Source organism: Dipodomys ordii, unplaced genomic scaffold (assembly GCF_000151885.1).
Source record: "Dipodomys ordii isolate 6190 unplaced genomic scaffold, Dord_2.0 Scaffold106, whole genome shotgun sequence".
Classification (NCBI taxonomy): domain Eukaryota; kingdom Metazoa; phylum Chordata; class Mammalia; order Rodentia; family Heteromyidae; genus Dipodomys; species Dipodomys ordii.
Window position 1 is genome coordinate 543,181 of NW_012267322.1, and position 23,468 is coordinate 566,648.

At 44.4% G+C, this 23,468-nt stretch overlaps 1 protein-coding gene across 1 annotated transcript in view; it reads right to left on the bottom strand.

The window, feature by feature from the left end:
• Abcc12 (ATP-binding cassette, sub-family C (CFTR/MRP), member 12) overlaps positions 1-23,468 on the bottom strand; it is a 65,873-nt gene that overhangs the window by 34,241 nt on the left and 8,164 nt on the right. The window contains exons 5-16 of the mRNA XM_013027919.1: positions 22,284-22,457; positions 21,490-21,637; positions 19,682-19,830; positions 17,974-18,081; positions 15,518-15,796; positions 9,876-9,947; positions 8,272-8,396; positions 5,236-5,308; positions 3,572-3,775; positions 1,120-1,254; positions 725-800; positions 575-646 (exon numbers count right to left, since the gene is read on the bottom strand). Coding sequence (XP_012883373.1) covers positions 575-646; positions 725-800; positions 1,120-1,254; positions 3,572-3,775; positions 5,236-5,308; positions 8,272-8,396; positions 9,876-9,947; positions 15,518-15,796; positions 17,974-18,081; positions 19,682-19,830; positions 21,490-21,637; positions 22,284-22,457 — 1,615 coding nt within the window. The remainder of the gene's footprint in view (positions 1-574; positions 647-724; positions 801-1,119; positions 1,255-3,571; positions 3,776-5,235; positions 5,309-8,271; positions 8,397-9,875; positions 9,948-15,517; positions 15,797-17,973; positions 18,082-19,681; positions 19,831-21,489; positions 21,638-22,283; positions 22,458-23,468) is intronic.

Sequence of the window (23,468 nt, forward strand, 5' to 3'; positions counted from 1 at the left end):
AACGAAGGTTCTGATTGGTCAGGCAACTTGCTCAAGGTCACAAGACTAGTGAGTGTTAGAGCTAGAATTTGTACTGAGGCTCTGATAGACTTGTTAATGCTGGGGCTAAACACCTGTGATAACAATTTAAGGAAGAAGGATATTCTTCCTCTCAGTGTCAGTGTTTTCAGCCCATGATGGTGGTGAGGACATTGCAGAACAGACCAGCTCACCTCATGGTGGCCAGGAAGTAGAGAGAAAGAGAGTGCACACACTAGCAGTCTTCCTCCTCTTTCTCGTTTTGTTCCATCTGTGCCCTCAGTCTATAAAGCAGTGCTGCCCACAGCCACTGTAGGGCTTCTTCCTTGGTTAATCCATTCTGAAAACCTTTCAGATACACTCACAGGTGTGCTTTCCTTATATAGGCCTCTCTTAATCCAATTGAATCAACAATGAAGATTCACCATGACAGGCTCACACTACCAGCCAATTCTAGATGCCCAGAACAAAATTCACTGTGGCACACTTCCTTTCCACCCATAGCTACCCACTATATCTCTATGGTTCTTTGACCAAGGGAAAGCATGGTAAATACCTTTCGTGTCTGCAAGCTCTGATTCTGTTTCAGGTTCTTTTCCTTCAACTTTCTCATCTCCTGGAGTTGAAACTAAGATGAGAAATAGAGGTCTGTGTCCATTCATGGCCAAGGGCAGTAGGAGGAGTGGGATTCTAAGTCTGACTGTACCAGCATCTTCATCTTTCCTGGAAGGGCTCTCCTTCAGGGCTTCTACCATGGCTGTGTTGTAAATGTGCTCAGGATCCTGGAGATAAAGTAAAATTCCTAAAGCTGGGTGTCAGTGGCTCAGACCTGTATTCCTAACTACTCAAGAGGCTGAGATCTGAGGACCATGGCTGTGGCTCAAGCAGTAGAATACCAGCCTCAAGTGGAAAAACTCAGGGGCCGCACCCAGGCCTTGAGTTCAGCCCCAATACTGGCAAAAACAAACAAAGTGAAATTCCTTCTGAAAACAAAATGGCATAACTTTTCGAAAAAAATCACAAGGAAAGGCTCCCAGCCCCACCCTACCCTATCTCCCTCCCACCCCCATCCTACCCCTGCCCAGATAGCATAGCTGTTACCTGGAACTGCAACCCTCGGAGGTTGTAAATCAGTTTTGCATAACGCCCTCTTTCCTCCATCAACTCCTTGTGGGTCCCCTTTTCACAAATCTCTCCATCTTCTAACAAAATGACTTCATCACAGTACTCTAAAAACTGTACAGAGAGTAAAGTAACCTACTCTGAACTTCTGCTTTGTTAGAGAGAACAGTGTGCCCAATACCAGATTCACAGCACAGTTTCGTGGGCTCACCCAGAACAAGGTTCTCAATCTTGGCACTGTTGACATTAGTGACCAGCTTCTGTACATTCCCCCAAACAGCCCAATCAGGAACAGCTTGGCTCTTAATGTCCACTTGAGATCTTTTTCTGACAAAATCTTTTTTCCAGAAGGCTTTCACCTTTCCACAGTATCTTCTACCTTTTTCAAAGCTTAATCTCATCTCTTGTCTTTCAACCTGCCCCCAAGAAGGCAGGCAGTTCACTGTCAGCTGATTTTCCACATGGGGAAACTGAGAAACCCTAAGACTGTTACAGCCCAACACCCTATTCTCCCTGAGTCAGGGCATGCATCTTCTCTTTCTGGAGAAGCCTTCTCTGAGACCAGAACCCCCAGTTCACTCCAGCTACTAGGCAGCTTTGTTAGACAATCTCCCAGGAATCAATCCTAAATTAGCTATCAGCAGTGACTAGCCTCGTTTAATTTATTTTCTCAAGTAAATAGAAGAGTGATTGTCCAGCCCAGCCAGTCAGGAGCCGCTGGAATAAAAGCAGAGAAATGTTCTGGAAGAGCCCCTGGGCTTCAGTTCAGGCTCCCTCCTCTCCTCCCATACTAGGGATAGGAATGGCTGGGCCAGGATTCTGGTGCCACCTGGTGGCCATCCGCATTTTCCAATATCAAATGTAAAAGGTGAGCTAAAATGACCTTGGGGAGATATATTTCTGTGACCTCGCCTAGGAGAAAATTCAGTGAGCACTTGCCTAGGTTCATAGGCTAGTTAGTCAGTTTCAAACATAGACTAGCGCTGGGACTATGATTTTCCCTCAATTCTGACCTGCACTTACCCTCCAAAGTCTCCAGAACCCCTCAGGACAGCTGTCCTACTCTGGTTTATCTCCAGAGATTGAACATTCATGGGCCAGTGCTGTGGTTACTATGTTTAGCACCCTGTCTTGGCCAGAGCCTTTTGCCAGCACCATATGGGGGACTATGAAGAAATCCAACCTGCCCTTCACCTGACCCAACCTGGGGGGGGGGAGGGTGATCTCACTTCCAGGAAACCTGGCAGCCCACATGGGAAAAATTAGAATGCTTGGAGCATCTCCCCAGGTCCAGAATTTTAACCCTGGGCAAAAGATGGCTCAAGGGTAGGGTCATTATTATGGGAAAGCATCATTTCCGGGTCTTTGAGGAACTCCTTCCTCTCTCTGGGTTCTGTTGGAATATTGTTACATGTTAGCTGCAGCATTCTGTGGCACAGACAGCCTCATTTCTTGCTACTCCCACCACTCATCGGAGACCTACCTCTGCCCTTGAACTAAGGCCTTGTACTACATGTTCCCGCAGAAAGGAGGAGATAGGGCTCTGCTCCCCTGCCTCAGTGGGCCAGCTGCTAGTGCAGGCCTGTCCCCTGGGTTATCTCTCCTGCATGAGATCCCTATATACACACATGCTGCACATCTCTGGACACTTACCCTGAGAAGAGGAGAAAAAGATAGCATGAGAGGGAGGAGCCTTGGCTCTCCTCACTTGGAGAAATGTCCTTTATTGCCACCGGACATTCGGGATCTTTATAAAGGATGGATGCAGCTAGGACTGTCCCATCCTACCACATTCTCAAGCTCAACACTGCAAAATTCTTGCTCCTAAGACTGAAAGAGACAACTCTCCCCACAGAGAACAGGCTCCAGGCAAGAGGAAGCTCCCCCTAAACCTCAGTCCTAGCTCCAAATCCTGACTTCCCCTGGAGATGAAGACTGGAACATAGGAACACTTTCATTCAAAGGTCCACGCCCCTTTTCACTCCCAGCCAAGGTGTCCCTGGCCTCAGCCCTTATTGGAGGAAGAATGGAAGGTTAATTGATTCCTCATCCATCTCCCCAGCTTCTCACCACAATGGCCCAGAGCTCTGGAGTGCCTTATGTCCACCCACAGGCCCCAGTCAGTTGCTCCTGAACAAGCAACTCTCTCGTGAAGAAAAGGCCTGTTTCCAATAAACTCAAAGGCAATGGCCCCAGTGAACCCAAAGTCAGGGCCACTAGGGTCACACTGAGAGAGGAGTAGGCCTCCGTGTTTGGGTGCCAAGAGGGGGCTGCATGGTATCCTCAGTCTCCCCCATCCTCTGTGGCCTCGGCACCTTGTACAGGTAAGGACAGGACGGATGGGAAAGCCAGGTTTAGATCAGAAAAGAGGCTTTGTGAACACCAGGCCCACCCATCCCTAGACCCCAGGGTTCCTGCAGGTCCCAGTCACCTGCAGTTGATGGGTCACAAGGACAACAGTCTTCCCCCTAAGTGTCTTCTTAATGCACTCCTCAAAGACATGCTTCCCCACGTGGGCATCCACGGCTGACAGGGGGTCATCCAGCAGGTAGAGCTGACGGTCAGAGTAGACAGCACGGGCCAGGCTGATCCTCTGCCTCTGCCCCCCAGAGAGGTTGAGACCCCGCTCCCCGATCTGTGGACAGGAATAATGGCACTGCCAGGAATAATGGCCCACATGCCACCTTGCAGTTCTTAGAAAACAGGAGTTCCTAAAGTGTCTCAAGATTCAGGACAAAAACATATATGAGCATATCCTCGCCCAAGCGCATGAGTGAGTGAGTGGAAAAGCTCCCGTTTTAGTACTTCTCCAGAAAGTCCAATGCACAGTGCCCCAAAGGGAGCAGCTCTCCCCAACACTGAGTGAAGGGTGCCTGCCTCATGACACCCCCATCCTAGCTATAGAGAGAGAGACTGTATCTTGACCAGTAACACCGAAGGAAATTGTTTGCACCAAAGCTCTGAGTGACTCTGAACAGGAGACACGATGTGGCTGGGAGCAGATGGACAAGGCCAACTCTCCCCAGCAGGCAACTCTGCTCTGTGAAGAGACAAGGCTTGCTCCCCTGCCTGCCCACTATCACATGCCTAAGCCCAGCACCAGGAAGGGCACAGAATAGATACTCAGTAAATCCTTATCAACAGGAGGATTCTATCCTGTGGAGTCCAAGGTGAACCCATCATGGTCAACTGCTCAGATGTTGCACTGGCTGCTGGGGTCAGGGCACATGAAAATGGAGATGCAAAGTGCCCTACCTAGCCATCAATTGGGAGGTCACATGGTAGCATGAGGTTGTAATACAAAGACAGCACCAAGTAGAGTTCACTTAGTGCCAATCCAGAAGTATGTACTGTGAGGTAAATTGCTCCCACTGTAGGCCTGGGCAAGTTTTCCCCAAAGAGGTGGATTTGGGGGTGGAGCTTAAAGGGTGAATAGAGATGAGGAAACTAGCAGGCAGGTAGGGGGAGGCAGAGGCACAACCTGGAAGGAAGGCCAGAGGCGAGGGCCAGGGAGACTGGCTGTTTCCCTGAAAGGCAAATTGAGGGCACTAGTAGAGAAATACCACGTGCTTGGAGCTGATCTTTTCTTCAGAGAATTTGGCTTTTTGAGCTCCCTGGGGAAGGCTGTGCATAAGGCCCAAGCAGGCTGGGGAGAGAGGAAGATGACACAAGGACTCCCCTAGGTCACCTATGTGAGCATGCTCCGCCAGGACACAGGAACAGGCACTGAGGGACAATGTTTGGAGATGACTTCTGAGACTCAGCTTCATGAAGCACCCTGTAGCCCAGCTCCAGAGAGCAGAGCTTACCCTTGAAGTGTGGAAGCCATTTCCCCACCCCATCCCCAGAACATCTTCTGAGACAATAGGAAGACTGGCGGTGGTCCCTGAACCAAATGCCAAAGGGTTGGGTAGACATCCATTATAATGCTCACCAGAGTAGAGCCTGATGGAGAATTGAGGATGGGTAGCATCTGAATGTGGCCGGCTGTTCCATGTTCTTTCAGCCTTCAGGGCATTTACATGTGGGTCAGGGGTAGTTAAGCAAGCAGGCAATGGGGCAGCTGGGGAGGGCTTGGGTCCCAGCTCTGCTCACCTCAGTCAGGTCTCCATAAGGGAGGTTGCTGAGATCCTTCTGGAGGCCACAGACACGCACTGTGTGCTGATACCTGTGGGTACAAAGGCCAGAAGGCAGTATGTCATCTCTGGGACAAGGTCACAGGAACCAGGAGGTGTGAAACTCAGGATTTCTGGCCAGTTGCCTTGCCTTTGAAGTCCCAAAGGCAGCATCCTTTGACCTCTGGGATCTCCTTGACACAGAGTTGATTCAGTGTTCACCCCTCCCCTTGCAGGGCTCCTGAAAATAACATCAGTGCCATGCAACCCTGAAAGGGAACACCAAAGCTGACAACTGCTGGTGTGGGTCTTGAGCCAAGGAAGTTGGCCATGTGAACTAAAGTCAAGGGACAGTTCTTGTGAGGACAAAGGGGTGGAGCCTAACCGCATAGACTTGGGGTGACTATAAATGCCAACCTCAGCCTTTGTGCTCTAGAAAGCCACTGCCTACCCATTCTTTTGACCAGGTTGTTAAATAAAGGCTTTTCCCCATGGAAGCAACTGAGGACATGGAGGCAGAACATGTTCCCTAAAGGGAACAGAGACTAAAAAGAGGTAGGACCTAGCTACTGGGTCCCCTCATCTCTCTACTTTCTCAGCATCATCCACTGTTGAGTCCTGAAGTTCAGTCCTTGGCAAGTGTGACTTAGGAGGCCCTAATTGGCTCTGCACAGCCAAGTACCTTAGCCCACTGGCCTAAGGGCCTGACTTTATTCAACCCCTAAGTAAAAGCCCATCCCCTCAGGGATTCTGGCACCAAAAATCTAGAAAAAGTAAGTTGTTGGTGGAATTCACAAGTCCTGTGGTAAGAGACAGGCCCATATCCCTCTCCTTTGGGTTTCATTTCATCTCAACCTCATTCAGCCTCACCATGAATGGAGTTGTCCCCAAGGCACCATAGTTACCACAAGAACTAGGCCTCTCAATGTCTGGTTGTGACTAGCGACTGTCAGATTTGTGTCCCATACAAGCAGCTATCAGACCCCACAACTAGGCCCTAAGTTTATATCCCATTCTACAGGAATTATTGGGTTGGTGATGGTTGGTTGACTGAAAAAATCATCATTATCATCATCATCATCAACATCATCATCATCATCATATCATCATCATCATCCTCTTTCCTCCATGTATGGGCCTCACAATATGTGGGGCCAATGAGGAGTGACAGAGAAAGCAAACAGGCCCTGCATGGCTGCCCTTCAGTTAACACACGGGTACTTGACCATGTCTTGTTAGCTTCCAGAACAGAGCTCAAGTGTGGCCCTGAGCATGATGCTCATATACCAACTAACTACATAGTAGGTTAAGACCAAAAGCCTTGGAATCAGAATGATATGGGTTTAAATCCATCTGGGTATCCTTGGACAAGTGACAGCATTTCCCTGGTCTTCACTCTCTACTCAGTTATAAAGTGGGCTAATAACTCACTGGTCTGTGAGGTTAGAGAGGGAAATATGCAACCCACTATTGCAATGTCAGGTGCACTGCACATTCTCTAGCATGGGAGTTGATGTTATTACCTTTGCCAATCTTCAACTACAAGACTCAGACTGCTCTGTACATCCTCACCCTCTCTGCAACTCATTTAAAATGTCCTCCTGCTCCTGCTTTCTACAGCTCTGAGAGCTGAAATTTCTACCCTGGGAACCAAAGCTCTGTTGATGTGGCACATATGAACAGTGTTCATCCTTCAAGGCCCTTCAAGAGAGAAACCAACTCTCTTCTCTGATGCCCAACTTCCTGTGACATCTGCTGCCTCTGAACAGTCTGCCACAGTCTCCTGTTACTTGGTGTGTCCTTCCTTGAGACACTGCCACTTCTGTTCCTCTTCTACAGCCCATTCTGGACTTGAGCACCTAGGCAACAAAGATTCGCTGAACCATCTCTTTATCCCCATGGTGCCCTGCACATTGCAGGCAAACACCCTCTGAACTTCCTCACTAACAAATTAAGGAATTATCCTTCCATCTTACTTCTATGAGAGGAGAAAATGCTCTGGATGGGGATAGGAGGAAGCACCAGAACAGGCAAAGGGAGCCAGAAGATGATGATCAGAGAAGTTTGACTAGGGTCATGCTGATTTGCCACACCTGACTCTCTTGGTGATGGGATGCCATAGCCAGGAAAGGAGGCTGTGAGCTAAAACAGACCTCCTACTTGGCATGCACATGTTGGTTAATGCCAGCCAGGAAGGACAGAGTTTGGAAATTCAGACAGTAAGAAAGTTCAAACTAGAGCTAGAACCCTAAAACCAACTGTCTCTTGTACTTTGGGCACTGTGGTCATTGGGAAGAGCCTGAGCAACGCAGATGATAGGTGACTCCAAGGCCAAGTCTACCATTTAATATCATTGACCTTGAGCCAGTCAGTTCAGCTCTGCCAGCTCCAGTTTCCTCATCTGCAAAATGGGAATCAAATGCCAGGATCCTTCTTAAACAAGTGAATTCATCCTTAAAGGAGAGAATGCTCACAAAAACACATCAAATTTGACCACAAACCCTAGGAAGCCATTGTTTTCCAGAGCTTTGTGATAAATGGACCACAGCATATCAGATAATTATAATTGGAACTTTGCTTTTATTGCATTAGATCATTTTGAGGATACTAACCACAAGACATCCTGATAATGCTGATGTGAAGTAATGTCAGGGCTTATTAATTGCAGGCCTGCTGCTCATGATTTCAAGCAAAGTTTTGGTTACTCAGCCGAAAGCAAAAATTCCCAGATTCATTTTTTTCTCCAATCAGACAGCATATGCCCTCTGACAGAGAACCACACAACATATGGTACTCTGCTCTGGGAAGTGAGCATTGGTTGCATCCTCTTCTCAGTGTGTGGCCTCAGGTCTGCAGAAGGTGAACCTGAATTCTCAGGTCAGGAAGAGAGACACCAGTGTCCATGCTTCATCAGAACTCATTAAAGAAATCTACTTAGCAGTCATTACCAACGGCATCAGCATCTGTGGTGAGGCATGCCAAATAGCAGTGTGCTTTGTGATTTTAATAGTATTACCTTTGATGATTGTACTTTTCTCCAAATAATATGTTTTCTCTCACATTTCCATGAAAGATCCACGCTTGCTGTGAAACGTAAGCCAGAGAGCCATTGACGGCCACTACTCCTCTCTGTAACTGCATCTGGAACAATACAAAAAAAGGTTCAGTAGCCACACTCAAGGCCCAGTACCTGTGGTCTCCTGCCACCCACTTATTTCATTGTAACCAATGCAGTTACAAAGGTGCCAGAGGGTCAGAAAGGTGTCTTATGCACCCACTGAAAAGCCTAGCTGCAGTTCTCAACGTCAAGCACCCGAGAGGGGTCGGAAAGTGAACATTAGGGAACAAATAGTTGGGATCCTCCTGCCCTTCAAGCCAGTCACAGGTCTGCTGTTGCTCATATTACCCCAGGCCAATTACGGTGAGACATCCTGTGAGCATACTAATTGCAAGAGGATCTTTTCCTCCAGGCACATTGGCTGGGTCCAAACGTCCCTTCCCAGGCCCCGGTAGCAGGACACAACCTATACAGAGTACAGAGTGTGTCCTGCTTGTCGGGGCAGCCTCAATTCTGCTTCATAGCTGGCATTATGCCATCCTGTCTTCCAGATGACCACAGTAAGGGGCACTGTCACTGCTGACAGTGTTTCTTATGGTCCAGAGGGTCCATGTTCTTAGGTAGAGGATTGAGCTGGAACCCCAGCATCATCGCAGAGGTACACACAATGAATACCAGAGTATAGTTGCTTCAGGGGTGCACCTGACACAGCCCAGCCACACTCCCACCTATACTTGTAGGTAGGAAGGAGCTACCACTCTTTCTACAGTCAAAGGAGGCCCAAGAAGTCACTCACATTGGAGTAACACATACATCATTATAGTGGAGCTCTACTGAACCTCACTTCTTCAGAGGGACCCCAAATTCTTCTGGCTACAGACAATCCCAGCCACCCAATCTTCTCTTTAGGAACAGTAAAATGGAAGAGAACATAATGCTTTTCCCAGAAAATGTCTCATTTGTTTAAATACAACTTAGAAACCATGACATGAGCACAGTAAATGGCCTCCCCATGGCCCCTGGTGCTAGAGGTCCCCTCCAGCCAGAGCAGAGAAGGGACAAAACCTAATTCATTGAACCACCCACCCTCCACTGGGTCAGGTGTGGTGAAGCAACTTCTCTGGGCAGACTCTGAGGCAAGTACTAGGGACACATGGAGACAAACATGGAGGAAATGGCACAGAAAGGGGGAAACACATAGAAAGTCACCATGAGACCCAGGCTCCTTTATTCTCCACCACACTGCCCTGCTGACCTTTCTAAATCCCCAAGTCGTGGGGAAACCATGGGTTTAACATTTTTCCTTAATCCAAGATGGATCTATAGTCAGAAGCAATTCCCATTTCATACATGGCCTCAGGATGCAAACCCTAAGGTATGTAAAAAGGTTGGTCCTTGTCTAGCCAATGGGTATGGAGCTGCCAAAAGTATGAATGTCTGGGAAGTCTACTAAACATGTGCACAGTCCCCCGAAGGCCCCTCAAACCCCTAAAGTAGGGAGGAAGGGAACCATTTCATTGTCACATTTATGTGCCATCTTCCAGAACGCACTCACTGCTTACCTGTCCTAGGAGAGCTGAAATGAGGGAGCTCTTCCCACTTCCAACATTTCCACAGATTCCCAGGACTTTACCCTGCCAGAGAAGTAGAGAAAAGACACAGTCACACCCCCAAGTTTTCAGTGAGGACAAATGCTCCTGTGAGTTCTAAGAGGTGGCAGCTGCCACCTCCTCCCCAAACCCAATGCACACAACCTGGGAAGATGCCGGGATGTAAGTCTTAATTAAGAGCTCTCCTTTGCACTGCACAGCAGAGTGCCCAAAGGGCTTCTAGAAACTGTGTACAGGCACTGACGTGAAACAGCCTTATGCTGGTCTGAGGAAAAACAGACACGGACTTAGGGTTGTCCTGTGTCCAGACTTTAGGAAAGCAAGTCTAATGAGACATAAAAAGGTGAGATAGCCCAGAGGAACACAGGTAGCCTTTGAAGTATGGAGCTATGGGTGCTTTTTAAAAAGTCCCTTTTTCTTATTAATTCCTCCACCATCACAACTCAATTTAAAAATACTGGGCAGCAACTCTATTTCAACATGTTGGACGCACGATTTCACTACAGCTGCAGATTTGTTAATTCAATTGTCAAGTCATTACTGAGCACCTGCTATGTGTCAGGTAGTGATCTGAACACCAGTGGTGACACAAGAGCAAGGAACACAGCAGGTGAGTTCTGCATCTTCCCTATGGAGCTTATGCTTTAGCTGGGGAGGACAGACAAGAAGCAAGAGAAGTAGGTGAACCTGGAGTATGTGAAATGTTCACCATAGAGAAATGAAGTAAGGGAGCAATGAAGTGATGAGGACTCGGGAAAACCACCTAAGAAGACTAAGTCCTGCCAGGAACAGCTGCGGGTTCAACGGTGTACATGAATGTATTATTCTGTTTTCAGAATAATGAACACATCCCAAACAAGAGAGGAAATGGTACAGAAAAGGAAAATTAGCCATAAATATAGACTTTGAAGTCAGCTCTCATAGAAGGCAAATGAATTTGCTCCATGCCATAAGGAAACTCTGGGAAACTGAGCACAGTTTTATATAAATAGCTGAGAAGTTATTGCCTGAGGCCTGTTCCCTTGTCTGCCAAAATCTTAGCACTCTGAGGGTAGGGTAAGGAACTCTCGGACACAAATGCAAACTTTTCTGTTGGAAGATGGCCAGAGCACACGAAGGCACAGGGGCCACAGACAGCATTTGCTATAGGTGACATTTAAGTAATCCATGAAAGAGATTCCTCTACAGGCAGAGGAATCGCCCATGTGGAACATGTTCCCACTCCTATGTTTGAGCAACTATTGCATGTGAACCACTTGAGAACATTCTCTTGTAAGCCTGTTCCCTGCAGTTGCTTAGAGCAAAGATACCTAACATGGAAACAGATACAGTTTTTTTTCATCATGAGCTTGGCCAGAAATGCTCATCACCTATCTACCACACCTACATGTTATCAGTAGCTCCTCTGAGTATTCCATACACATGTATGAAAACAGAATAATGATGACCACCAGATGCTAATGGCTCACACATGTAATCCTAGCACTCAGGAAGCAGAGATCTGAGGATCAAAGCTCAAAGCCACTCCAGGACAATAAATCTGAGACTCTTAATTCCAGTTAACTAGTAAAAAGCTGGAAGTAGAAGTATAGCTCAAATGGTAGAGTGTCAGGCTTGACTGAAGAAGCCAAGCAAGAGCAAAAGACCTGAGTTCAAGTCCCAGTACTGGTACAAAAAAACAGAAATTGTTTTAAAAGGGGAAAGAAGAGATAAGAAAATGTAATACAAGGTTGAATTTGATCTATACATATATAGAAACATTGCAATTAAATCCCTTTGCATAGTTAATATGTAGTAATAAAAATATATTTCCTTAAAACTCCTTGAGTTTTGTCCATTTCTTGAGTCCAGGTTAAAGCCTCCAGCCTCCTCCTGCTTCCATCATAAAACCCTCCAGGCCTATATTCCCCAGGATTCTGATAGTTCATTTGTTTACTTAGAAATTATTACTGGGAACTTCTGGCCAGGTTCTAGGCTTGCTGTTGAAGACATGACTCTGAATAACACACTCTGATATCCTAAAAGAATGATGGAGTTATATTTGGAAAAACAAGGAAGACCTGAATTTAGGACATTTAAGGGCAATACTTAATCTATCTATATAACTATTAGAAAAAGTATAACAATTTCTAATAGCAGTTGACCTTAACTATGGGTTTAGCATCATTTATCACAAGCACTTTCTGAAACAAGCACACTTATTACTAAATCCGCATAACAGGTCACAAAATAGATATGAAGAGCTTAGGCAGTGTACCTAAAGCCATGTAGCTGCTAAATGTCTGAGACTAGAACAGAAGCCCATCAGGAATCAAAGGAATATTATTCCATATGACTAGATGGCTTCAAATATATATCTTCCACTTCTTTTACAAGGTGCTGAACTTGTCCTTGATGTACAATTCCAGACAGCATCCTGAGAATAGCATTTGTATTAAAACTGCAAGGTTATATAGAAGTTCCTTCAAATAAGAGCAGTTTTCTGGGACCATCTGAGCAGGCATGGTTGGAGCAATCAGATGCTGCACACCAGAGGCACTGGGGTGTGTGAAGAAGGCAAAGTGGTCACTTTCAGCAGAACTCAGCTCAACTTCACTCAGCCCACTGAATATCAGACATCGTTCCAAATAAATACATGGAAGGCAGTCTTGTTGGCTGCTACAAGGACCAATCCCCATGGTAAACTATTTCATGACAAGAAGCATCTTTCTTTCTACAGTATTTGCACAGGGAAAAAGTGAGTCAACAAGACGGGAGATTAAGACTGGAGGCGTACTATTAATGCTAAGCACTACAGCAAAATCAGTGTTGCTACCTTGGGAGCACTGCTGCAGAGATTTCTGGGGCTCAAAAAATCTCAGTTTCCCAATTTTAAAGGAAAGATATGCCCAATGTTGGCCAAATGACAAATGGGATTGCATACATTTAATTGTAAAAATCTTCTGTACAGTGGAAGATATCATCACTAAGTGAAAAAGATACCCTAAAGAAGCAGAGAAAATCCTTGCCAGCTATATCTCTGATGAGGATCTAATTACAAAAATATATACGGAGCTCAAAATCACTAAACCCCCAAAGAATCAATAACCCAGTTTTAAAATGAGCAAAGAACCTAAGTAGAAACTTCTCAAGAGAAGTACAAATGGCCAATAAATGAATGAAGAAAGATTCAGCATCCTGGTAAATTAAAACATCATTGAGATTCCATCTCACTCCAACCAGAATGGCCATCAAGAATATGAACAACAACAAATGCTGGTAAGGATGTAGGAGGAAAGAAACACTAATATATTGTGTGTGGAAATATAAATTAGTGCAACCACTACAGAAGTTGGTAGTGTGTTTCCTCAAAACATTAAAAATAGAATAACCGTACAATCCAGAGATACCACTCAAGCACTTATCCAAAAGACAGCAAGACAAGATACAGTAAAGGTACTTACACACACATGTTTGTTACAGCACTATTCACAATAGCCAAATTATAGAAATAGCTCAAGGGCCCTTCATCAGCAAATAGCTTAAGAAAATGTGAGATATAGATAGATAGATAGATAGATAGATAGATAGATAGATAGATAGATAGATAGATAGATAGATAGATAGACAGATAGATAGATAGAATGAAATTCTGCACATCTATCAGAAAGAATAATATGTCATTTGCAAGAAAAAAGATTGACTGGGAAAATACCATGTTGAATGGAGTGAATCAGACTCACAAAACAAAGTATGCGAATTGTCTGTCATATGTGGATGTTAAACTTAAAACATAAACATACATGAGGGGCAAGGAAGATGGCTCAGTGATAGATTGCTTGCTTTGCATGCATGAGCCCCTGGGTTCGATTCCTCAGCACCACCTAAGCAGAAAAAGCTGGAAGTGGCACTTTGGCTCAAGTAGTAGAGTGCTAGCCTTAAGCTGAAGAGCTGAAGGGCAGAGTCCAGGCCCAGAGTTCTGGCCCCACTACTGGCCAAAAAATAAATAAATAAAAACATACATGAAAACACATACTGGGCCATATGCATGCATGCATGCATGCATACATACATACATACATACATACATAATACATACATACATACAATCAAATTGACTAAATATGATTATAGTATATGCAAGTGGATTTCCATGGTGTAACCTCTTTGGACAATTTACAGATAGTTTAACAAAATGATTATCTAAAAGCTGAAACATGCCTTGCCTGGAGTAGGTAAGAACTAAGGAGAGGGAGATGGACAAATGGAGAGAAGTCTGGTGGGAAAATACAGTGATAATATTCAATGTATGCACATGGAAATGGAATTAGAAAACTTTAGGAGATGGATGGGAGATGAAGGAATGATGGAGGGGTAACACTAATTAAAATGCATTGTATCTTCAAGTAAACCCATGGTCAGTGAAAGACAAATAATTACACCTGGACATGATGAATTAAACAGCAATCTAAACATTTACACAGTAAGAACAAAGGAGGATATTCTTAGGAGAGGATCACAAGGGCTCAATAGCTATGTGTATGACATCATATAAAATGAACTTCAAGAAATGGAAGCAAGAGGTTTTATATTATATTGTGCAGTTCTTTTTTCTTCTTCTTCTTTCCTTTTTTTACTTTGGTTTATTTCCTTCTGTCGCTGATTTCAATTTCTGTACTCTTTGTCTTGTATGTAAGTTTAGCTGATTTGGGGAAGGGAAAGGGAAACACAGAAATGGTGGGACAAAGGGTGAACCAATTCAGCAGTGAAATCTACTAGACACTATGTTGGAAATGAACTATACAACTTTGGGGGAAGGGAAGTCAGGAGGGGAAAAGCTGGAAGAAAATGAGGGAGAGGATGATACTGTTCAAAAGAAAATGTACTCAATACCTAAATCACGGAACTGTACATCACCTTTACAATAAAATTTTATAAATATGTATCATACACATAAATTATCATGTTAAATAGAAACTACTTTGTATAATTGAAAATAATTAAAATTTAAAAAAAAACTGGTTCCAAAGAAGGCATTGGAAAAGCAGTACTAACATGGAATTATGTTCTCAAAGCTTGAAGAAAACACCTCCAGTGTTCACATTTATAAATAAATTTTAAATTAGGGATAAAGGGATAGAGAACCTGGCTAGAGACAGTCTACCCTGGCTTCCATCCAGCTCAAACTAAATTTTATGAGGCATAAGAAGTCCATAAACATGTAGGACAGGGTAAGAATGGAGGTCATACCTTCAGATCCACAACCATCACTTGTAGTTTAGATGCTTAATGCCCCGTGTTGTTAGAGGTTTGATCCTCAGGATCAAACTTCACTTCACGGGAAGTGAAGATGACTTTCAGGAGTCAAGATCTTATTGTTCCTTATGGACCATGATCTCTTCTTTCTCTGCTTCCTGGCACACAGACTAAGTGACCTTCTCTTCTACACACTTCCCAGCGTGCTATAGCTAGAGACTGAGCTCTCAGTAGAGATTTTGTCATGAAGCAACCCTACTGGACTAGAACCTTCAGAACTGTGTCAAACTAAATCTATTCTCTTTATAAGTTGCCTTGGGTATTTTATTACAGTCCTATGAAGTGACAGCTACACCCACCTTTCTCACCACAAAGTTTATGTTGTGCAGAACTGATTTAGGGCTGCCACTTTGCTCCTCTGTGCTGGAAACTTCCTGGGCAGATGGACTCGGCTCACTGTATATGTCTGGCCTCGGTTTCTTGAAAAATTGCCTTGTCTGTTTCTTCACTTTCCTTGGATCATCTTTCATGCAGGTTTCTTGTTCCCATGTCAAGGTGGCATTTGCCAAAAACAACATAGTATCTGGATCTTCTGGTTGAGTGATGTAAGATGGGGGACTTTTAGCTACGAGAATTTTCTAAGATTAAAGAGACAAAATTAAATGGGCAGACATCATCCATTTTCAAGAATCCCCCCAATCTATCTTCCAATGACTCCACATTAAATTCTTGACAATGCTAAGTAGGATATCTAGGACAATTCAGAAGCTCTTCCACCCTGAGATGTAGGGATTGCAGCACAAAATAGTCCACTACCTCATACTATGGACCACAGATGCCTCTTTAACTCTGAAGCCTCATACACAAGACAGTTGGCCTTGGCTAGCCTTTGGGTGATGGCCTTCACAGCTCAATGTTGGTACACAAGAAACTAAGGGCATGAGCTCAGTCTCTCCTATGTCCTCCTCCAGGCTCCCATGCAGCTCACCTCAACAAAACATTTGCCAAGTAGCTACCATATGCTAGGTTATGGGGTAAACACCAGAAATGTCAATTATAAGTAAGGCATAATTTCTGTTCCTGAAGAGGTTGGTCTGGAAGAAGCTGGAACCTTCCTAGAACAAGATACATTGAGTCCTCACACTGTGGCACTGTGACTGCTGGAGAAGGGAATCCTAACTCCCCAACTTGGTTCATGTAGTTGTTGCCTGAGGTCAATCAGTACAGATGCTATACAAGCAAAGATGAAGGAGGAGACAGAGGTTGAGAATGTTTAAGCAAAAGGTACAGCACAGGCTGACAAGGAGCCATGCAAAACACATGACTTGTTGGAAATGTGGGTGAGGGCAGGAAATTAAGTTATTCAGGATTACCAAATTGCAGAAATCAATGAGGAAAGAGGTGGAATTAAAAAAAGTAGAGAAGAAACTGAGAGCTTGTGTTCAGTCCAGAGGAGGGGAAGAAGACAAGGGGTCAGGATTTAGAGCAAGTAAGTATCAGTAACTGGAGCAATATTCTAAGGCTCTCTATGGGCTGGATGTAATACGGATTTGAGAAGGGCGGTGTTAGTAAAGGAGGACTGGTGTGTAAGTCACTGTGATAGTTCAGCTGCAAAATGATGGAGGCCCTGAATACAGGTGGCAGCAGTCAGGAGAGAACAAAGGTCAAGGATTCAAGAAAAATATCCTTTCTCTAATCTGAGAGACATTTCTATTTTTTCTGCAATCACAACATATATAATGAATGTGACAGTGCTGATGTGTTTTGTTCCAAAAGTGGTAACAGAGCACCTTCTAATCCAACATCTTACATCAGTGCCTGTTAAAACTGAGGACAAGGTTGCCAGGAGGTAAAGAGGGGTACCACCACTGCTGGATTCGTGGGTTGTCAGGCCCCAAAATACAAAGGGCTCCTGTTTCTTCTCATATGTGGATCTTAGACCCAAATATAATCTTTTATGCAAATATACAGCATATATATAAACATATGCATATATTCTTAATCAAGTAGACTGAAGTACAGTATATGACTTGAAACTCCAAGATGTAAACACTTTGAACAATTAAAGCCAATTAGCAAAATGATTATGAGGGAACTGTAATGTGTCTTGAATCGGGGATGCAGTTAATGGGAGGAGGAAACAGAGAAATGGAAAGTGGAATGGTGGAGGAATACAGTCATAATGCTCAAATGTGCATAAGGGACAAAGGAAGTTGGAAACTTGATTTGACTGATGGAGGAAATGGCAGGGGGAGAGGATGTTGCAAAGTATGACTGATCAAAATACACGCATGCCTGTAATCCTAGATACTCAGGAGGCTGAGATCTGAGGATCACTGTTCAAAGCCAGCCTGGACAGACAAATCTGACTAATTCTTATCTCCAATTAATCAGCAAAATGCTAGAATTGGAAGTATGGCTCAAGTAGTAGGGTGCCAAGTTTGAGTGGAAAATGTCAAGTGAGAACTTGAGGCCCTGAGTTCAAGCCCAAGTACAGCTCTAAAAGATGAACTATGTACATAAATAGAGCTAAATTGAACCCCCCGGCACAACCATTTGAAGATAAAAATAAAAGCAAAAGACTCATCAGCCAGAGAGACTATCTTGTCTCTACAAGGGCAGGCTGCCTGCAAAGCTCTCACTGGTCTACCTTGGTATACACTTACTTTTCCTACTCTGAATGGACATCTTTGTGCAATGTCAGCCCCACAAGTGACCCAGCCCTCCACTGGATCTGTACAGCACCTCTATTTCTGGGCACTTTCCCACCCAGAAACAAGATCTCTCTTCCCTACTCACCCAATGTTAGTTATACCTTCATTCTCTTTAGAGAGACTTTGGCTTCAGCTGCTGCTTTGACCGAGAAAGGCAAAATCGCAATTGAAAACTTCATTACATTAAACATGGCAATCACACTAAATGCCTGAAGGACAAAAGAGAGATGTGAGGGGTCAGCACGATGAGCAGCCTCCATACTAAACCATTCTGTGACATTAGCAGCGGAGGCACAGTTGGGATTCACAGAGGAACATGTTTTCATTGCATGGCTCAGAAACCACTGGTTGGAAAATTCAGACAGTGGTATCTTAATCTATTTTCATTTTCAAGGCATGATGGGAAATATATCCACTGGAATCTAGATGAAGAAGGGAGGTGCAAGGCAGGCCCCTCTCTGAACGCATTTGAAGACATCCCTCCCTAACCACATTATCATTCACACCCTTCTGCAGACTGTCCCCAGTCATTCCGTGCTCTTGGTTCTTTCAAGGAATCTGAGCCTTTGGGGTTCCTGCCTTTGTTTGTAGACATGCAAAATCCCAGGACCAGAGTAGGTGGCTCCCTGGACAGACCTGTTCACCCTACTAGTTGCTGAAGTGGACTTCAGCTCCCCTTCTTCTGGAGTCTGGCCTCTATTCCCTGCTTTCCATGAACAAATGCCTGATATAAAAACTTCGTTCAACTGCAGAGTCCTTTCCCCCAAACCACGTCTTGTCTCCACAGGGGAGGGGGGGGGTCTTCTTACTGAGCCTGCTCAGGAGGTGAGAAGAGAGCCTCCATGAAGACAAACTGTCTATCTGCCAATCTATCTGTTTGCCTGTTGTCTCTGTTTGTATGCCTGCCTATCTGTTTCTTTCTGTCTCTGTCTCTGTCTCTGTTTCTGTCTCTGTTTCTGACTCTCTCTCTCTCTCTCTCTCTCTCTCTCACACACACACACACACACACACACACACACACTTCTTTCCTCTTCTCCCTCCCTCCCTTGTTGACTGCTTCAGCTACTTGTCCTGAAGACATCTAGTTCACATCTTAGCTAGGGTTTTACTTTATTTATTTAAGTCAATGCCCATCCACTTCAGCTCATCATTTGTCTTGGAAAAGCATCTACTTCTCAACATTTCTCCCAATTCCCCTCTGAGCTCCCATCCTTCCTTTGCCTGGCTGGCTAAGACCACTGACACAGCAATTGAGGGCCCAGATGCCCATGTGCTTTTCCTTGAAACAATTCAGGCTTCCTCACAACTCTGCTGACAAGGTTTGCAGACATTAAACCAAGGCCACATGGAGTCAACAATTTGCCACAAGTCATGGTCCACAAGTTGGGATTTAAACAAAGCAGACGAGGCTCCCAATCTGGGAAGGGGAGAATTCTGAACCTATTTATGCCTCTTTGACCTCCAATTCCCTCAGTAGGAACTAAGGGAATGACCTCAAACTCTCTGACTCATAGTATACAGTATATGAAGAAAAGAGCCAAGTACTCTGTTGATTTCAGTGTTCTTCAGCAAATATAAAATAGTGGTGTGCTACTCCATGCCACCTTGACTCTACCAGGGCCCAGAGAAGAACAATGGGCAGGTTCTCCTGCACTGCTTGTCATTCCAAGAACTAATTGAAAGCAGGCGGATTCTGGCACTGTCTGGTTGGGAGTTTTGATACCAGAATGGACAGAGGTGGGAAAGTCAGATGTCCCACCTGGCTGGGGACAGGATGCCAATACAGCCAGATCTAGAGCTGGTCCTTACCACAGGGGCAGTGAGCTTGCGCTTCAGGAGGACATGGCAGGTGAAAGTTGACACGATGGCAATGGTGGACACAATGGGGGCCAGGGCTGAGTTTCCACTTTGGACATAGCCAGCTTTTTCCAGGATTTTTCTTTCCCTCTTTCTTATATCTGTGAAATAGAAAACAGTTCTGATGTGGTTTTACTTTGTGTGACAGCATTAGTATTAGGAAATGTGTTAACAGGCCTTTGTCCTTCTCCAAGTGATGGTTAATGGTTCCTGTGGTGAAGTTGAAATGGGAAAATTCAGAAATGCCTGGGCACAAACTCAGGGCAGACTCGCAGCTTGATGTGAATGTGTGCCTGCTCTACGTCTTCCAAGGTCCCTTCTAGCCCTGTTACCCCATGGGTCAGTCATAAGTCCAGAGGCCTGCAGGGGCCAAGCAACGACAGTGAATGACAGAAATGGGCAGAAGATATGAGATGTGAAGAACAGACAGCCAGACTTCAGGGAGACCCTCTCCTTTTGTTGAGCTATCTTCAACTTTGTTTTAAATAATGAATTAGAAAGAAGAGGGGGGAAATGAGTATCTGTTGATTCTTGAGTAATCCATGAGAGGAGATAGGCTTTGGTTGAAGTGTGTATGGAACAGAGAGTGGCAGGTAGATTCTGGCTATGCTCTGCCAGAGACAAGATGCCTAGGGCTCTTTTGAGCTTAATTATCTCATCTTCCTTTTATCTTAAAAGCAAAAAAATTGTCCTAATCATAGCTCCCATGGTCTTGTACATAGGAATTTGGCATATATTTACTGAATTAAACTAATTTGAATTACATTGAGTTGGGTTGATATGAATTAAGTCAAATTGAATTATATTAAGTCAAATTATAATGAAGTATGTTTAGAAGTGCAGAAGTGTTTCTGGATACTTAAGAAAGTCCCCCAGGACTTCTGGTGTGCCAGCCATGTCATTTCCTTCACCAAGCTTAGAAACACGTTTTCTTTTATTTTTCCTTTTCTGTTTGGGAGACACGGACTCATTATGTAGCTCTGGATGTCCTTGAATTCATGATTCTCCTACTCAGCCCCCTGAGAGCTGAGATGACAGAAAGTTCACCACCATGCACAGCAGTAGCAAGCTTTCTAAAGCCATTTTCTGAAGTATAGACTCAACGTTTCATTCCAATTGCATATTGTACAAACTTGTGATTCTAAGTCCAAAGTCAACTATAACCATGATTCCGATCAGTAATCAGTCAATCTGGACCCATGCCAGTAATCATGGCAATGTCCTTACAATCATGATTTGCATTTCCATTTGATTGTACAGTTTTCCTATAATCTTTTTAAAACTTCATGTATATACTTGTATCTCCCAAGGAATAGACAATGGGTCAAATACTAGTAAGCTATTGCAGGCAAGAAGTTCATGTGTAGTATTTGTGTGTGTGTGTGTGTGTGTGTGTGTGTGTGTGTGTGTGTAAAAGTGAGAGAGAGAGAAATAGAGAGAGAGAGAGAGAAACAGAGAAAGAAGGAAGGAGAAAGGCCTTCCCTAAGTCAAAGAAATAGCTTGAGATTGCTCTTTTACTGCTCTAGTTTGTTAGCAGATTAGCATTCCAGTGAAGACAAAGCCATATATTTCTTACTTTGGAGTACATCAGATGTCTGGGTCTATTATAAACTCTCCACTATCCTTGAAAGAATCCTTTGACTTGCTGTGCAGCCCAAAGGGTCCCCATCAGCTCCCTACACAACCTGCAAACCCTAAGGACCTCTTAGAAGAGCACATTCTACAGAGTAAGTGATTCTTTAAGCAGCTTCCCCTCCTACCTTGAATGGTGTTTGTAAATGATTTCTCCCAGGCGTACATTTTAATCAGTTTGATGCAGGTTAGAAACTCATTCATTGTCTGAACTCGCTTGTCTGTCACAGAAATTGCTGATCTTCGGAAAGTTGAATTGAGCTTAGCCATAAACATCTGAAATCAAGGTACAAATGCTGTGTTCAGGGAGAACTGCTGAGTTGCAGTTGGCCTAAAAATCCAGGAATTAGAGCCTAAGTGCCAGGAAAAGTTCTAAAGGAAGTTGACTGAGGTCATTAGATAAGTGTGTCCCTTGGCCTAAGGGAACCTGCTGGCAATCAGGCAGGTGATATGACCAAGTACCAGGATGTCAAGAGGTGTCAAAGACTTCAGCAAACTGAAGACACATGCCCCTTTCCCCAGAGTGTTCAAGTTTTAAAACTATAAATATAAAATAATGGCAGGGTTCTGGCAGCCTACACCTATCATTCTAGCTACTGAGAAGGCTGAGATCTTAGAATCATGGTTCAAAGCCAGCCCGAACAGACAAACCCAAGAGTGTCTTATCTCCAAATAACTACAAAGAATCAAAAGTGGCACTGTGGCTCAAGTAGTAGAATGCCGGCCCTGAGTGAAAAAGCTAGGAGACATCACCCTGGCCCTGAGCTCCAGCTGTAGTACACACACACACACACACACACACACACACACACACACACACCACTGTGCTAGCAGAAGAAAGCACACTTGTGAGTGCCAGGTACACACCCCAGAAGTGCAGCCTTCTATCTTATTTAATACAAGCGTACAGGACTGTCCTTACCTGGATTGGGATGAATATGAGATACACAGATATCCCAATGAAAGCTGTGGGTCCCAAAATGAAAAAGGCATACACTGCACAAACGATCATTAGGATGGGGATGGTGGCTGGCAAGGGACAGAATAAGGCGGCTTCAAACAAGGAGTAGCTATCACTTGATAGTACGTTGAGCACCTGGAAAGAAAGCACACAGACTCCATTGAGAAGAATCACTCCAATTTTTCCTCAACCAAAGTTTTTCTAAATTACTGAGGGGGAAGGATCAATCAAAGGACCAATGTGAATTTTGTTTTGTTTTGTTTGTTTTTGGTGGTAGTGGTACTAGGGTTTGAACTTAGGACCTTGCACTTAAATTAGCAGGTTCTTTGCCACTTGAGCCATGCCTCTAGCCCCAACATTGTCAGTATCCCATTCTGGCATGACTTTGGGGAGACCAGTTCCTTAGGACTAAGAATCCCAAAGAAGGAAGACTTAAAGTAATAGATCTATCCAGAAATGTGCTGTTATCTATTCTTTGTATATCCTGCTCTTCTGTATCAGCAACTAAAAGACTCCATCTCCCAGCAACCATTGTGTAAGGAGTGTGACCACATGCCCATATAAGTCAGAATAGGGAAGGGGATGAAGGGAGAATTTTTTTTTTGTTTTTGGTCCATCGTGGGGCTTGAACTCTGGGCCTGGGCACTGTCCCTGAACTCTTTAGCTTAAGTCGAGTGCTCTACCACTTGAGCCACAGTGCCTACCACTTCTGGTTTTCTAGTGGTTAATTGGAGATAAGAGTCTCACAGACTTTGCTGCCTGGGCTGGCTTTAAACTGAGATCATCAGATCTCAGCCTCCTGAGTAGCTAGGATTACAGATATGAGCCACCAGCTGCCCAGCCAGGAGAAATTCTTAAAAGGAGTCAGTTCAGCATAGAAGACAGGTCTCTTTTGTTTTTCTCTATTTCCTCCTACTTACTTTTTGAAATGAGATTGGGATCTCTAATACACATCCTGAGCCTATAGAAGAGCCATGTGCTAGGAGAGTGACAAAGAAAAAGGAGGACCTCCCCCAAGGTATAACCCCTGCTTTCACTGTATTTGATGTTGGTATAATTTGTGGAGGGAAGGGGAAAAACAAGTTGTTTAAATAAGGATACAGGTAGATCCATTGCAACAATGAGATGTACAAGTCGTTATGTTGA